Source organism: Triticum urartu, chromosome 2, assembly GCF_003073215.2.
Source record: "Triticum urartu cultivar G1812 chromosome 2, Tu2.1, whole genome shotgun sequence".
Classification (NCBI taxonomy): domain Eukaryota; kingdom Viridiplantae; phylum Streptophyta; class Magnoliopsida; order Poales; family Poaceae; genus Triticum; species Triticum urartu.
In genome coordinates, this window is record NC_053023.1 from 662,367,119 (window position 1) to 662,384,004 (window position 16,886).

The 16,886-nt window shown below is 42.4% G+C and overlaps 2 protein-coding genes across 2 annotated transcripts; one reads left to right on the forward strand and one right to left on the reverse strand.

Moving 5' to 3' along the window:
* Positions 1–201: 201 nt before the first annotated feature.
* LOC125537728 (ent-kaur-16-ene synthase, chloroplastic-like) lies at positions 202–11,185 on the reverse strand. The gene is made up of 14 exons (XM_048701046.1): positions 10,969–11,185; positions 4,053–4,102; positions 3,689–3,968; positions 3,405–3,585; positions 2,873–3,090; positions 2,669–2,789; positions 2,499–2,596; positions 2,190–2,404; positions 1,984–2,096; positions 1,801–1,896; positions 1,509–1,724; positions 1,250–1,391; positions 933–1,178; positions 202–537 (listed from the first exon to the last, which is right to left on the reverse strand). The coding sequence occupies exons 1-14, from the start codon at positions 11,183–11,185 to the stop codon at positions 202–204; spliced, it is 2,529 nt and encodes an 842-aa protein (XP_048557003.1).
* A 142-nt stretch (positions 11,186–11,327) lies between these two features.
* Positions 11,328–16,460, forward strand: LOC125533934 (ent-kaurene oxidase 2-like). The gene is made up of 8 exons (XM_048697258.1): positions 11,328–11,460; positions 13,249–13,409; positions 14,333–14,494; positions 14,617–14,757; positions 15,125–15,379; positions 15,560–15,718; positions 15,808–16,002; positions 16,137–16,460. Exons 1-8 carry the CDS (start codon positions 11,328–11,330, stop codon positions 16,458–16,460), a joined length of 1,530 nt encoding a protein of 509 aa, XP_048553215.1.
* The last annotated feature ends 426 nt before the right edge of the window (positions 16,461–16,886 follow it).

Below are 16,886 nucleotides of genomic sequence, written 5' to 3' on the forward strand. Positions count from 1 at the left end.
TGAGAGTAGCACAACCTTTACAGAAGAGACACGAACTATTGTAGAATATAACTATCTTCACCCAAGACGAATGTTCAGGTCAGCGCAACCAGAACCCAACTAGTATATGTTTCTGGTGCACCATCATCTCATCCCTTTTATTTTTGAAAAGTGTACCTGGTCGGCTGATCCATATGAAAATGGTAAAAATACATGACATCCTTATTTTTCTGATTGTGCAGCAAAATATGGATTGCCAATTTGGAGTTTGAGTGGCTCATTGATAACTGCATTCACTGTGGTTATCATCTCACTTGGCGACGTAAATGCATCAGTGTGAGAGTAGAACAAGTGACATATCTTGCACATGTTCCAAAATAACTCCCTGCATGCCCTAGGAACAACACTATCTTGCTTAAGGACCAACCTTAGCAAATCTTTTCTACATGAGGCTATGGACCTCTTTATTGAATCTTTAGCTGCTTCAATGGACATAGAACCATCACTGTGGAGAACACGTAGCGAAACACTATCAAGTTTTCCCTCGCCGCTCTCCCTCTGTATCAATAGTATATAAAACATATGTCAAAATAGCCCAGTTACGACTTAAATGACTAAAGGGACTGACAAAGATATGAGTAGTTACTATTCTCTTATCAAGTATGCGCAATAGGATACACATGATGCATAAACAATAGTAAATGAATCAAACTTCCAAAGCAAACATGGGATTTATTTTCACAACGTATATGCTCTTAATAATATCATCAATGTCTATGAATTTAGATTTTTGTGAGGATTACTTTAGCGCCTGTCGTTTCACCAAATATTTGTGTACAAAGAATTTTCGTGTAGCGATATGTGAAGCCATATACGTAAAAAAATGATATGCTTACATAGCTATACTAAACCTTGAAATACACAAATTTTAAGCCATGAAGGGGTTGAAATACCTCAAAGCCTTGGATGTCATTGAGGAGGCGACAACAAGTGCCCATTAGTCTGAACAACTCGTTGTACTCTTGATCATTTACAACACAAGACAAGAGTGCTTGCCTAACAAAATATAATGCTGGGAGCAGAATGGGAGCTACTGTGAATGACACAATTGCAAGTTCCATGTATTCTTTAACTGTTGGCACATATTGTCTCATCCGCCAATCTGCCTCGGTCATCATAGTCCTTAGTAGTTGTAGCCACTACAAATGAATACAATGTTTCATTGTTGAACAAAAAAACTCAGAATCTGGCAGACGCGCAGGAAACTCACTGTTTCTACTAGGTGCTTTTTGACGTCACGGTTTTGTACAACAGAAGCCATTATTCCAAGCTGGCTCGTTGAAGTGTAAATGGCATAAAACAATATTTTTACTTGCTCAGAGTAGAATTTTTCTTTGTAGTGCTCATCCCACCTAAGACACACATTAGCAAATTACGCAAAATGACTTGTTAGAAACGACAGCATCGAGAAGATGCCATCAGTGGTGCTAAGAGAGAACATACAAATAAATCAAGTTGACAAATCATACTTCTCGATTAGTTCTACAAGGTTTTCTAATTCTTCTCTTGACCCCGCAACATCAAAGAAGTCATCAACAATATTTACGAGTATAGAATTTTTGGCCCATGAAATGCGAGCATCAGACAATTCAGGAGGGAACATGGTAGCAGCAGCAGCGAGATAGCAATATGTCGTCCTCTGTCGTGCAAACAGTAGCTGGTCTAGCTTGTTCTCCTTCACCCAACTGTTGCAACAAAAAAAATTGGAAATTCTCCAAGAAGGGAAGTTACTAAGACAAGAGAGCTTATTTGTCAGATTACCGTTTAAGAAGCTGGAGTTCACTCTGGTAAATAGATTGAGAGATGGTGAAATCTCCAATAGCCAAAGCTAAAATATCTTGGTTTACACAACATGGCCTGATTCACCAAAATGAAGTTGATGTCCAACATCTATATTTATATGATTCAAAGCTCACAAATCTTTTCAAGAAGTAAAACTCTTACCAGTGCTCTGTCTTCAACATCTGCGAACCACTCAAATCAAAGTTTTCAATGTTCCTCTTGTGATCCAGACGATCCATTGTGGCATAGAAGGGAAATTTAAGAGCATACTCCACCTGAAATTATAAAGGTATATAAGTAAACATAAACTGTAACCTGGCCAATATTCAATCAATACATTATCTGAGTTTCAAATTTCATGGAAGCACCTCTGCCAATATCGAACTACTTTGCACGTCATCATGAAATATCTTTTCCCTCAATAAGTTCCCTGACCAATAACTTATATTATCGAGGATTAGTTCACTTTCTGATAGACTAACTCTTGAAGCCTTGTACAATTCCATTATGGATTTTGTATCACTTAAATATCCTTGAAGTGAATTATGGAAAGTAGAGGCTTCATTGATATGAGACAACTCATCTACATCAGATTGAAATTACTGAATCAAATACAACACTAAGAAAAAGACTATGATAACATTAACAAGATGGGGAATTTCTGCACAAGGAAGTACCTGATGAAATATCATATCCATTCATTCGTAAGATACGAAACGCTATTGCACATGTGGATACATCCAGGATGATTTCCTCATCTCTTTGTAACCAACCACTGCAAAGTGGATATAGTTTGCAAAACTTCAAAAGAGAAATACCAATTTTTTATTTATGAGCTCACAAGTACCTGTATGTCATGTCCAGGATGCTCTTTATCTCACTTGAAAAATACTGAGATATCCCGACCTTTTCAAGAGTATCCACCATTGAAAGCTGGCAATATATATTTGTTGGGTACACTGTTGGCACTGTAAGATTCTGGTGTTGTTAGGCATTTAAAAATAGTGTACGCCCTTGTGAATTCTTAGCATGAAAGGAAAAAAAGACTCACCTGAACCATCAAACTTACTGACAAGAAAATTTAGATACTGGAGGGCTTTGTCATCATAATTTTGGATTAATGCAGCAGCAGTTGTGGAAGGAGAGTTGAACAACGATCCATTCCTCCTCTGGAACTTCATAACTTCATTCCAGTCCGATAGGTTTCCTAGTCCTTCAGCAACATAAGCGATATATGCTTCTCCCCCAGAAGATTTATCCGCAGCAAGTCTGAATTAAGTCATATGTAAGGATATTTGAAAATTCCATTGCATGGTAGTACATGTGCGATACTCTAATTCTTTTGGAAGGAATTATGGCTCTCATAAATACTTTCAAAAGGCAAATATCTTGTAGGAAGTTTTATTTTTCTAAAGAAGGAAAGAAAAAACCAATGCAAACTAAAAAGGTAAGGAAAAAGAATGTAAACTAAGTATCTAACTTTTAAAAGACTATTCCTAGAACCAGACAGGAAAGGAAATAGTACAAATTTCATGCTATAATCATTTTATGGGGAACTCGTGCCACAATTTTCACTAACAAACCTTTCTAGTTCCAACTCCCGGAGATGCAGAATCCCATCAACAGTTGTTTGTCTAACAGGAAACTGCAAACCCATCCCCAAGGCAAGGCTAAGCATACCAGGAAAAATGATATTGAAGCCTATAGGAGCAGCAATCTGTTCATCCATGACAACGGAGACGTTTTTGCCGATAAAATGTATTCCTGAGTATATCATTATCATCGCATCAAGACCCTTGTAAACTTAAAAATGTGAGAGATTAAAACAACATTAGCATGTAAATTCATATGTTCTCAAATTTTATACCTCTCCTAATATGTTCCCTCCCGACATTCCATCTCTGAAGTGCAAGCACACAAGCCAGTGTGGATGAGAGGGTGGCCTTGTTGACTGAGGAGTCCATGTGAGCAAGACCCCATGCTCCATTGGTCTGTTGGTTTTGTAGTATCCATTCAATACACCGCGGGAAGCATGGAACCTCCCGAGACGAGCCTGGTAAGGGCACCATAGCCACCCAAGCGGTGTCGTACGAAGATGGCGACAATTTGGGTTCCAGGAGTTGCTTCTTTATTCTTGCCTTCCGTTCCTAAATTAGTTGAGAGAAGGATCATATGACAGACACGAGATACCAATATTCAATAGAAAGAACAATCAACACTGATGTACATACCATGTTTTGCAGGCTTGCATTTTCTCCTACAAACGTCCTCGCACCATTTGCTATTTTTAAGAAAAGAGGTATGTATGTGTCACAAATCAATTAACAAATCACTCACTACATAAAATCTTAGTAAAATATGAACATTATTCAATTTAAAACAAAATAAATGAGTTAAAAATGCCATGAAATCAAGTGTCAGCACATTATATACCTATTTTTACAGGGTTTATGGAGTTATTTGTGCATTTTGTGAATGCATGGGTACCAATTCGTGTGGAGCTGCTTTCGGGAGACAGTGGGAGGTGATTGGTGCCACACCAACTTCCCCGACCTCTACGCTGAGCTCCTGACCTCCCCCCCCCCCCCCCCCCCCCCCCCCCCCCCCCCCCCCTTGAGATTGGGGCCCTCGCGTGGACCCTGTGGACGATCCGCAATAAGCTCGTGATTCAGCTCACCCCTCTTTGACGTGCCACCGACGCTCTCTTCAAACTGTCTGGTTACTTGCAGCTTTGGCGGCCGCTTAGCTGCCCTCAGGACCGGGACGCCATCTCCGCCTTCATCGCCGACCTGCGCTCGATGGCCATCCGTCTATCTCCGCCGCCCCCGGAGCCAGATTAGACACCTGGTGTGCTCTCAGTCTCCGGCTACGGCCCCTTTTCTTTTGTTTTGTTTTTGGGCTTGTTGAGTTGCGCCCTCAACAGAACCTTTATACTTCTTGTTGTGTGACTTGGGTGTGTGTGTGCTGAACTAGTCCGTGTATGTTTGCTCTGGGCGGTTTGCTTTATTTATAAAGGCGGGCAAAAGCCTTTTTCCGTAAAGTCGAGGTACTATTACCATTTTTTTGTGAGCAAGAGGTTACTATTGCCATCTTAGCAATAACCTAGTTTTCTTAACTTCTTTGCCTAGAGTTACAACCATGTCATGAATGTTGTTACCGAGTTCATATTATAGTTATAAGTTCATGACATTCACGCAGTCACCCACATATTCATCTTACATTTATCACGATGGCACCCGTGTTGTTATTACCCATTTTTATAGTTATTTTGAGAGAAAACGAAAACAAACAAAGTAATATATGACGCACGCTTACCGATACATGAAGGAACCATCGTCCGAGCCCTGGCGCGAGTCGAGTAGAGGGGAGGAAGAAGACGGTGACTGCCGGAGGTGAGGCCCAGATCAAGACCAAGACCAAGAGGCTGGTTTCTTCGGTCATTGTGCGAGCGAGGCCTCGTCAAGAACGGCGCCGCAGCCGAAGCCACATCTAGCCAACCACGGCGACACGCCGGGACCACGGACGAGACCCCAGCTACTTTCGAGTTTGACATGGGAAGCTACGTACAGTTGGCGTGGCCAATGGAAGAGCAAAGGTTGATGCGTCTAAATGGACATGGCGTGCAGTGTAGGAGTAAGGTTAGCTAGATCTCTTTTAAACTGTATATGTATATTGCTATCCTAGCAGGTGCCAGGTTGTGCATTTTCAAAGTAAAATTCGCTTTCGGTTTTTCCAATGGCCGTACATGCGTACCGCGGTCAACACAGCCAACTGTTTTTTTTTTTTGAAGTAACTGCCAACTGGTATTAAATTTGCCGATTTATTTAGCACCAACTGAACTCGGGAAGACTGGTGGCAACTGTTGGTGGATCCACGGCCATGATCGATGCGCCCAAATCCGTCCAGCTCTCTGATTACCAGCAATCCAGCATTGGCCAAAGAATGATGAGCGCCTGTAGAATCTGTCGCGCGGAAACTTATCAACATTGAATCGATCTTCAGAACATCCTTCGGTTTCTTGCCGCTTGATCGTTGGATCAGTCCTCCTTGTCCCGCTAGTAGTATTTTGTTAGCACATCAAAATCATCCACTTGGCGCCGCACAGCCGCCTTGCTCCATCAATATTGACCGCTTGTCCCTGTACGGCTTGCCACTGCAGCAGCACCATACGCAGTTGCTCCAAATTATGTTCCCTAAATGGAGTGCAGCATACGTAGTGCTCCAGATTATGTCCCCTCCATGGAGTGCACCTACGCAGTTGTTCCAAATTATGTTCCCTCCGTAGTTTCTTAACGATTGAAGATCGGCCAGAGGTACAATCCGTACGTACGTACGGGCCTCCATGGTTAATTAGGGCATCCCCAAGGGTAAACTTTGAAATTTCAGCCCATTTGCGCTTAAAAAATAATACTGGTTGCCCACGGACGCCCCCCGTTTCTTCCCTTCTCATATGTCCAGCCTATTTTATTTTTATTTTCAATCAAAATTGAATAGTCGGAAGTTATAGGTTGAACATATAAATAAATAGTTTGACATAAATAAAATTCGGAGTACATAGTTCAAACATAAACAATCGAACAATACCACGAATCTATTGGTTTTCATGATGTCTCCAGAAGTGCTCCACAAGATCATTGAGAAGTTGTTGACGCACTTCTCGACCTTGAAGTTTTCGATGTGTCTCGAGAAAATGTGCAACCTGCTTGGCCTCTTGTTTCGTGAGGTGGATGTGTCCGGGGGCCTTGCTCCGGGTGGAGGCAGGACCAGAGACGATTACCATGTCGGGCGAAGGGGGGAGAAGGTTGATTTGGGGAGGTTTTAGGGTGGGGCTGGCTTGTCTAGGCCGATGTGGCGGACATGTTCGGGCCTGTCCATCTTTCGAGTCTAGATAGAAGTGCAGCCACTTTTCATCAGAATTCGCCCAAAGGAACTCTCAGCTAAACTACCCCTAAAAAAAACTCTTAGCTAAACTAATATTTTCTGGTATGCATCAAAGGAGATCTGTTGGTGGTTGCCCGCATATAGGCCACTTCAAAGCCTGACCCAGATTCAAAGCTGGTGGAGTGGTGGGCTCTCGACACAACCATTGAGTTTGTGGCTTTAGTTGCCTATCCCAGCTTTTTACAGATCTTGATGCAACCCCGTCCGAATGGATGGTGTAGGTACAATTGCATTTCCCTGACACAGTTTCATTAATCTTATAACTACGCAACTCTAGTCTTTATATGCTATATGTGATGGTGTGCATGTACATACATGTCTAGTTTGTGATTCTTTTAAAAGAATATGCATATGTAGACCATTTTGTTTCGAATCATACAATCTGACATGGTCCGTGTCGCTCTCAGCGGCACGGTCGGGTTGGCCGAGCAGGCATTGTAATATTTTTTCTAAAAAAAGCAACACCATTAGATTATTTACTTTTGGGTTAGTTAGATACTCCCTCCACCTTATATTAATTGATGCTGAAATGGATGTATCTAGATGTATTTCAGTGCTAGATACATATATTTCAGCGTCAACTATGATGGAGGGAGTACATGTCACTGCAATTCTTGCCGATTTGGAAAGTTTTGCTGCAACTTTCATCCAGATTTTTGCAAATGCAAGAATTACAATTGCATATATCTACCTAATCATTTTTTCACTTCATTTAAAAGGGTGTTTTTGTAACAAGGCAAAAGATTTGCCATTTCATTCATTAAGAAAGAAGTTTAGACAAAACCCATTGAGCATGGAAATAAAAGCTACTCTCGTGGCACTACAATACTCAAATGCTTGGTGCCCACCAAAGCCCATAGTGAAACCTCCTCTTTGATCTTGGAGATAATAACCGTAGAGGAAGAGGCCGTGTCGCGAAAGACTCAAGCATTGCGCTTCGTCCATATTTTCCATGAATTAGCAGCATCAAGGAGGCAAGCGATCTAAAAGATCCATGACAAACCTAAAGATTACCATGCCACAAATCGTTGACCAAAGCCATCGTGGCCCAATGGGTTGGTGAAATGCCAATGCCAATCCACGACAATATATCGCTCGAAATGTGCCTCGTGAAGCGACATTGGAAAAGGTCCAAACCACCATACTTCTTCAGCCTACAAACAAGGTCCCAATTAATTTTGCACTTTCCTCCATATACCTTATCGGTGCCCGCCCAAAGATAGGCACATCAAATACTGTCGATCTTCTTTCTAACCTCAACCGGGATGTCCAAGGGTGTGAGATGGTAGATGGCAATGGATGTGAGAACAACTTTGACAAGGCCAATCCGCCCCGCAGAGGCGATGTGTCTTTAAATGCAAGGGGGTAGCTTGCCGGCGACCTTATCCTTCAAATGTTGAAAGTGGATTCTTTTAAGGCGCTTGACAGAAAGGGGGAGGACAAGGTATCCCATTGGAAAGGATGTTCGCACGGCCAGGAATGAGAAGAGGATGTCGTCAATGTTGACATTGTCACATTGGATGGGAGCCATAAGGTTTTTGGAGCAATTTGTGACAAGGCCAATCACCTCATCAAAGGAGTCAGGAGTTGCAACAAGGAATTGAATATCCTCCTTAATTGGTGCCACAAAGATGACAACATCATCATCATATAGAGATGCATGAATTATCGGGGTCCTCGCATGTCGAGGATGAAGCTGGCCTTGAGTCGTGGCCTAGTTTTGGATGTGATGCAAAGGTTCGATTGCCAATACAAAGAGGAGAGGGGTGTCGGTGTCAAAACCGACAAATCTCGGGTAGGGGGGGCTAAGCTGTGAGTCTAAGGATCAATGGTAACAAGGGACAAGGGCGACACGACGTTTACCCAGGTTCGGGCCCTCTCAAAGGAGGTAAAACCCTACATCCTGCTTGATTGTATCCAATGAGTATAGGGGTTACAAGAGTTGATCTACCTCGAGATCGTAGTGGCCAACCCTAGCAGTCTAGCCTATGATTATTCCGATGATGTCTACGGACTAAACCCCTCCAGTTTATATACACACCAGAGGGGCCTAGGGTTGTACAGAGTCGGTTTACAGAGGAAGGAAATAGTACACCCGGACACCAAACTTGCCGTCCATGCACATAGGAGTCCTATTTGGACACGGGGGATAATCTTCTGCTTTGTCTTCACAGCCCATCAGTCCGGCCCATATCGAATAGACCGGATACCTGAGGACCCCCTAATTGAGGACTCCCTCAAGGGGAGAGCCGATCACCTTGTCAAGGATCTCGACCATGCTTCAACACATCTCCAATCACACCATTGATGAACACTCGGGAATATGTTGTGGATAGGAGGGCCAAACCCCACTCTCTAAAGAGACTTGGGAAGCCATGGTGTCTCAAGAGCTCCATCAGAAAATCCCATCTCACCGAGTCAAAAGCTTTCCTGATGTCGATCTTGAAAAGTGACATATATATTTTTTGTGCGGTGGAAACATCTTGCCAAATTTTGTACGCACATGAAGTTATCGTGGATTCTTCTCTTCTTACTAAAACACTTTGGGCATTGAAGACAAGAGTAGGCATGTGTGTAGCAAGGCGAGTGGCAATAACTTTTGCAATAATATTGGTAATGACATGTATGAGGCTGATAGGTCGGAAGTCCGCCCCATCCTTCTTTAGAATGAGGGCAATATTCGCCGACTTGAGTCAATGGAAGTTGGAAGTATGTAAGCTTGAAAAGTGGTTGACAACAAGCATGATGTCCCCTTTGATGATATACCAACTATCCTTAAAGAAATCACCAGAGAACCCATCGAGCCCTGTCGCTTTATCAATGGGAAGATCGAAGATGGCAGCCTTGACTTCGTCCTTGGTAAAAACAGCCCCAAGGTCCAAGAGGTTGCAAGTGGCAGCGGGGATATTCTCCAAATTTATGTCATTGGCCCGGGGTGAGCCTCGCTTGATGACCTCAGCAAAGTGTTCTTCAATGCTGGACTTTTGTGCTCGTGATTGGTGACCCAAGCATTGTCGTGTTTGAGGTGATGGATGAAGTTTTACCTCCTTCTATGGTTGACCCGGAGATGAAAAAACCGAGTGTGAGCATCCCCCTCCTTGAGATTGGTGATTCTAGAGCTCTGTTTTTTGCATGCCTTTTCAAGCACAGTCAATCCAACCACTTTCCGCTTTAGCCTTCTTCTAATGTCACGCTCGTCGACACTCAAGGTCCTATGCCCTTGAGCTGCATCCAACCATAGGATAATCTCGAGGACCATGTGAATTTGCACTTTCGAATGGGCAAATATCGTCTTGCTCCACTTTCTAAGCTTCTAACTTATTATTTTGAGCTTATGAAAAAGGGCATGGTAAGGATCAGTATGTTGCATCCCTTCATTCCAAGCCTTCTGAACCACTTCCTTGAAGCCGGGCATCTTGATCCAAAAGTTCTCAAAGCGGAAAAACTATGTCCTCGACGACCTCTTATCATTCGCAAGGAGAAGTGGGCTGTGGTTAGAAAGGGATGAAGGGAGGGCGTGTAGGATGTGGGTGCCAAATTCGATGTCACAAACATTGCAAAAAAAGCTGTCAAGCTTGCTCGAAGTTGGGTTAGCGCGCTCATTGCTCCATGTAAAATTTCCATTTTGGAGATGAATCTCCTTCAGCTCACAGGCATTGAGTGCATTCCGGAAGCGCACAATGCGACCTTGATCCACATTTGCTCTATTCTTGTCCCTAGCCCGATATATTTGGTTGAAATCATCGAAGACCAGCCAGTTTCGTGAAGAAATGGCACCTGTGGTATCCTTAGCGAAGAAAATACAGTCTGACCTATAATTCATTCAAACAGTTTTTCTATATAACAAGATGTTATTTCATCATGAAACTTCACACAAGAGTAGAATGGTCGACCACGTTTGATACCCAAAAATTCTATTTTTAATTACTTTTTCTAGTATTATTTTGACTTTAATTTTCATATTGGGTTCTCGGGTACTTTTTTTTAGGGGCGGTTCTCGGGTACCTAGGAGTTCAAAGTACACGCAGGTACCTAGGAGTTCAATTAGTACAGCGATAGAGTACTTACAGATTAAACTGACTGGGAGGGTTGTCCATTAGTACGCAAGTTCGGCACACACATATGTCGCCACCTCTATATTAGTTACCCAGCGTACGTATACCGGTATACGAACGTAGCGTCGCAGCCCAATTGGAGTATACATACAAACTGCGTGCTGGTTTGGAGCGATGCAACACAGTGATCTTCGCGCGTCACAGAGCTCGTCGCCTGGTACTTGGCTTTGATCGACCATGGCGGCCGGCCCAGATTTTGTCAACCACGGCCGTACGCGCTCAGTGCAAGTGCGGACGAACACGTCCGCCACGACGGGAATCGAGTGGTTCAGCTCGGGGATCAGATGCCCCTCTCGACGCATCTGCATGCCATACACTGAAGCGTGCACGCCGTATCTGCTAGCTCAATATAAAGACTGAACCGGTGCACGGTGCACCGCCACTGCCTCTAGTTCCTCCGCTCCACACCGGCTTGTAGCACGGCAAGACAAGGCTAACCCCAGCGGACCGATGGAGGCGCTCCTGGCTGCACTCCCTGCGGGTGGCGGCGGAGCGGTGGCTGCCGCCGTTGGAGGGCTGGCCGCGGCGGCCGCGGTCGCCGGAGTCCGGATGGGGAACAAGGAACGGGCCAACACGCCCCCAGGTAGCCATGATCTCACTGAATCTTTTCGTGCTCTATTGTTGTTAATACGCTGCTTCTTTCGCTGTGAAAGTGTGAGAGTGGTTTTTCTACACTCAGGACATTTCTCCCACGATTGAAAACATAGCAAATAATAAAACTTTGTGACTCCAATAGGTGCTTGCAAAATTTGGTTGCCAAATGACATCCGAGGTGTTCTGTACAAAAAGTAAAACTGTGCTCGAACGTATCTGCACTGTTCAAGCATTACGTCGTCTATATGCAGATCATTTGATGTTATTTGGTCACCAAATTTTGCAACCTAAAATATTTGTTCATAATCAATGCTATGGCGTAACAGATTTTCTTTTTTACTATTTGTTTTGATTTTACTGTTTATCGTAAGTGCAATGAACTTGGGTGTAGCCACTACTTTTTCGCTGTGAAATTTCTTGGAGCCTTTTTGTGACTAGGGAGAACACGTACAGGCGCAAGCCGTACTAATCACACGCCCTAATTTATGGTGAACGAGGATAATCCATTAAGAATTTCACTAAATTTTCACTTCATGTTTCCAACATCAATTTAGGCCCCACACAGAATAACTTTTCTTTATTTCAAGGCTTAACAGCAGCGTAAAGTTTAGCACATAATGCTACTACTTAAATTAATAGTTAATTTTCCCCACTAATTCCATAACTAAATAGATGATCTCTAATAATGCATTTCTCTGTACATGCGAACATCTTCACCTCAAACCATGTACAAATAAGATCCACCTTAACATGCAACTGTGCTTGCGAAAAGCTGAGCTATTTCCATTCTTTTATCCCAGTTATAGTTATTATTATTTTAAAAACTATACATTAGTCAAATACTATAAATCTTATGTATTTACAGTTTAATTATCATAGTATTAATCCAAATATCGGTCGGTATTTCATACAATCAAATATCATTGACATATATATATAGCAACCAATTCCTGCATCAACCCACATGGTATCATCTAGTTACATACCATAATTTAATGTCCTTAACACTTGCTGGTGTGAATAAGGTATATAGCAAAAAAAAACTTAGAATTGGGTTGAAGAGAGAGAGAGAGGGAGAGAGAGAGAGTTGATGTATCCACCTTTGTGTCTAATAGGCGCTAGGAATGTGAATGCTCTAAATATGACAATAGTTACTAATCCTAACCCCCAACAAAAATGCACCCGGACAACTTATACAATATATAATATCGTAGTGAATTCTCAAGAAATTTCTAGTTCATGCTCTCAAAATCAATTTTGACTCGTTTTACGCAGAATAACTTCTTTTCATTTCATCTTTCATTCTTTGTATTGTGAGCAATAACTGCTAATCCTCAGCCCTAGGAATCATGTACATTTAGAAGTTTAAAAACACTACAAAGTTGTAGTACTATGTGCAGTAGGATGGTAAGATTTTCAAGATCAAACTCATTCATATTGGGAAGATTTAAAGGGTTCATCAACATAAGTAGTACTTCTTATCATTCATGAATACTTACCAAAGATTTATACTTCAAACCATTTATGTATGCTTTATAATTGTATGATTATAGCCTCGTGTAACATTAATTGATGAAAAATACGTGAGAAAAGAAGAAGAAGAAGAAATGTTGCATGGTTATGATCTCCATGGATCGAGCCTGTTATCATCCATGTTGACTAATTGTCAGACTGCCCTATCTTAAATATCAATCCTTGCCTTCAAAAAGAATAATACCAATTCTACATCAAGTAAAAAATGTTAATCCTCTTTTTTTTCTATTTAACTGACATGCAGCCGTTCCTAGTTTACCTATAATTGGAAACCTGCTTCAACTGACGGAAAAGAAGCCGCATAAAACATTTGCAAAATGGTCTGATATTTATGGGCCAATATACACAATAAGGACTGGGGCTTCATCTGTAGCTGTGGTCAACTCAACTGAAGTAGCCAAGGAGGTAATTGAAATTTCAATTTTCATATTTCTTAGATTCAATTAATAATGTATTCTTTTTTTGCGGGGAAATTAATAATGTATTCTTATATATGTAGAAACATAAAATCATTTTTGCAATTCTAGGTAATTGTACAGTTTGGCATTTTAGTTATCTCTCCATTAATTTTGTAACATGAATTACCAAGTCCATGATTATCTTAGCATATCTTGTACTTCAACGACAATTTTTTTTGCTACAAGGGTTCCTTTTCACCCCAGTACTTGAAGTTTACAGCTAATATGAAGGTTATTTTGATCTCTTTCATTTTGTCATTCTGGAGACAAATAAGGATTCTGACAAGTATTGTCACATGAAAATGATGCAACCGCTTTGTTACTTGACCTCCTTTCTCAAACAACTACCTAAAAGGCAGCACACACTAAAACACCGAACATGCATATATTGTTTTCTTGATAACATTCGTTTTTTTAATAGAAAAAAGAGGGTAAAAAACTCTATCCTATGTATAGAGAGATGCACACAGCTTTCTCTTATTGCGAGGCCTTGACATCTAACATCTCAGACGGGATACAAAAGGCCAAGGCCAAAACAGGGCTACAAGCCTACAACAACCGCAAGAAAAATATTACATGCTGCCTCCTGCTTCACTAGTTATGTTAACGGACCGTCATCCATATCGGTTGAATACACCCTAGCTACCATCTCTCCTAGATTTGACCCAGAATCCATAGATGCTCAGTCCTCCTCGCGCTGACGGATCCAACCGGTATCCTTGGATATAACATGTACAACATCAGGAACTTTCGTCCTTTTAAAAACACAATCATTGCAATACATATAGCCAAAACTAAGCAATGCAAAAGTAGAAAAGAAAAACATAGCAGCATGGTAGAAATATCTCAAAATTGACTCGTATTTTGCAGGCAATGGTTGCGAAATTCTCATCCATATCTACTCGAAAGCTACCTAAAGCATTATCGGTGTTGAGTCGTGATAAAACAATGGTTGCTACATGTGACTATGGTGACTTCCACAAAATGGTGAAGCGCTTTGTTATGGCGGGTTTGTTGGGTTCTTCTGCTCAGGTATGAGTCAAAACAATTTCAAAATTGTACAATTTATTATACCACCTCTCAAATACACTTGCAAGTTCAGTTAGCTAAGATTTAACAATGCGGGGTGTGCTTCAACAATGAGATGCTTGCAGAGACAATTTCGGGAGACGAGAAACATGATGATGGACAACATGTTAACCACCTTTCATACATTGGTGGCTGATGACCCACATGCTCCTCAGAACTTTCGACAAGTTTTCAAGGAGGAGCTATTCCGCTTATCGTTGATCCAGGTTAGTCTCTCAGAGAATTGAACTTGCGACCTTTCCACCGGCGGGGAGGTTGAGGGAATGTTATACCACTAGGCTAGGAGGTCATTTTGGTTAAACTGTGGTTCAACATGTATAAATATCTAGGTGAAAATATTAGGATTCAAAAATTGATTTAAATTTCGTCCAAAAGTTGTTCTGTATTTTTGGTTCCCGTGCTAACCGAGTATTTTGGTGCCCCACGAGAAAAAATCATCCTTCGGAATCCAAAACCTTGGTTTCTCTACAAACACCATGATTTAATTAGTCTGCCTACACGATAGCACCACACTTTCTTAATTTGAACAGTAAGGATGGTATGGGTCGTCGTTCATGCATGCTGCACTTTCAGGGTTTAGGTGAGGATGTGAGTTCAGTTTATGTGAAGGAGTTTGGACGGGACATATCAAAGGATGAAATCTACCAGATCATTGTGGCTGACATGATGATGTGCGTCACTGAGATTGATTGGAGGGATTTCTTCCCGTACCTCAGCTGGATTCCAAACAAGAGCTTTGATACAGCAGTTGCTACCACAGAATCGAGGCGAACCACGGTGATGCGAGCGTTGATCGATCAGCAGAAGGAAAGAATTGCGCGTGGCAAGGTGGCAGCAATCTACCTATATATATACTAATACCTCTGTACACTAATATAAGACGTTTTTTGCAGTTTAATTTGAACTGTAAAAACATCTTACATTAGTGTACAGAGGAAGTAGCTTTTAGCAGACGTATGTTTGTTCATTGATGAAGTGATGATAACGCAATCAATTTGTGATATGCAGGCAAAGACATCCTATCTGGACTTTTTGTTGGCAGAGAACACATTGACAGATGACCAAGTAACGATGCTGGTGTGGGAGTCAATCATAGAGGGTGCAGATACTACTTTGGTGACGACCGAGTGGGCTATGTACGAGCTTGCCAAGAACCCCGAAAAACAGGCAAGCTGAGCTACCCTTCTAGTAATAAGTACTTGTTGCCCTCGGGGATGCATTTTTAACACCAGATTTCTCATGGCACGCCATGGCAGGATCGTCTCTACCGGGAGATCCAGGAGGTGTGCGGCGAGGACATGGTGACGGAGGATCATCTTCCTCGGTTGCCGTACCTGAATGCCGTGTTCCACGAGACGCTGCGGCGCCATTCTCCTGTCTCGCTTCTGCCTCCAAGGTTCGTCCATGAGACCACCACACTGGCCGGCTACGATGTCCCAGCCGGAACAGAGGTACTCATATGACTCCACACTTCAGTAATATTTTTCTCACGTGACTGAATGCTACTCTCATCATAACGGAAGTGAAGTGCTGTCTGTTCACTAAAATGGCGTATATATATATTTCGGCCGTTGCCACCTGCCAGGTGATCGTCAATGTGTACGCCTGCAACATGGACAAGAAAGAGTGGGAGGAGCCCGAGGAGTGGAGGCCGGAGAGGTTCCTGAACGACGGCAGGTTCGACGTCGCGGACATGTACAAGACCATTGCATTCGGCGCCGGGAGGAGGGTCTGTGCCGGGAGCGCGCAGGCGACGGGCATTTCGTGTGCCGCCATGGCGAGGTTCGTGCAGGAGTTCGTCTGGACGCTCAAGGAGGGCGACGAGGACAAGGTGGACACCGTCCAGCTCATGGGCTACAAGCTCCACCCCCTCTACGTGTATCTCTCGCCGAGGAGAGGGAGGCAGTGAAGGGCAGTTCTGGTTTGCTTGTTTGACAGTGGAGTTGTCCAAACAAGATAATATGGGTGCATGTTTTAATGATTTACCTCAATAATTTGTTCGGATTTTTACACTGTTTGCCTTGCGATTATTGCGCCGGAGCTTTTGGGGTTCAAGTCGGAACCAAAAACAAGACTGTAGCACGGTCACAGCTGCTTGGTTGGTTTTCGTAACATCAAATTATTGCAGAGCAATGTGTTCAACACGGCGACGGTCAATATTTTTTAGATAACGGGATCTTTTACTAAGGAACAATGTGTTCAATGCTAGCGACAATCACATACTTTTTAGTACATAGAGGTAGAGATGCATATATGGCATAACTTTTTTTTGGAAAATAGACACAAGAAGCACCCAGCTTTAAATTAGTAAAGCCAACAGAGGCCAAGTAACCAC

Coding starts and splice junctions, on each gene's coding strand:
- LOC125533934 (XM_048697258.1), top strand. CDS start 11,328: ATGGAGGCGCTCCTGGCTGCACTCCCTGCGGGTGGCGGCGGAGCGGTG. Junction 11,461..13,248: donor ACGGGCCAACACGCCCCCAG/GTAGCCATGATC, acceptor ACTGACATGCAG/CCGTTCCTAGTTTACCTATA. Junction 15,719..15,807: donor CCAAGAACCCCGAAAAACAG/GCAAGCTGAGCT, acceptor ACGCCATGGCAG/GATCGTCTCTACCGGGAGAT.
- LOC125537728 (XM_048701046.1), bottom strand. CDS start 11,185: ATGCAGATGCGTCGAGAGGGGCATCTGATCCCCGAGCTGAACCACTCG. Junction 3,091..3,404: donor CGGGAGTTGGAACTAGAAAG/GTTTGTTAGTGA, acceptor GACTTAATTCAG/ACTTGCTGCGGATAAATCTT. Junction 1,392..1,508: donor CTTGTAGAACTAATCGAGAA/GTATGATTTGTC, acceptor TGTGTGTCTTAG/GTGGGATGAGCACTACAAAG.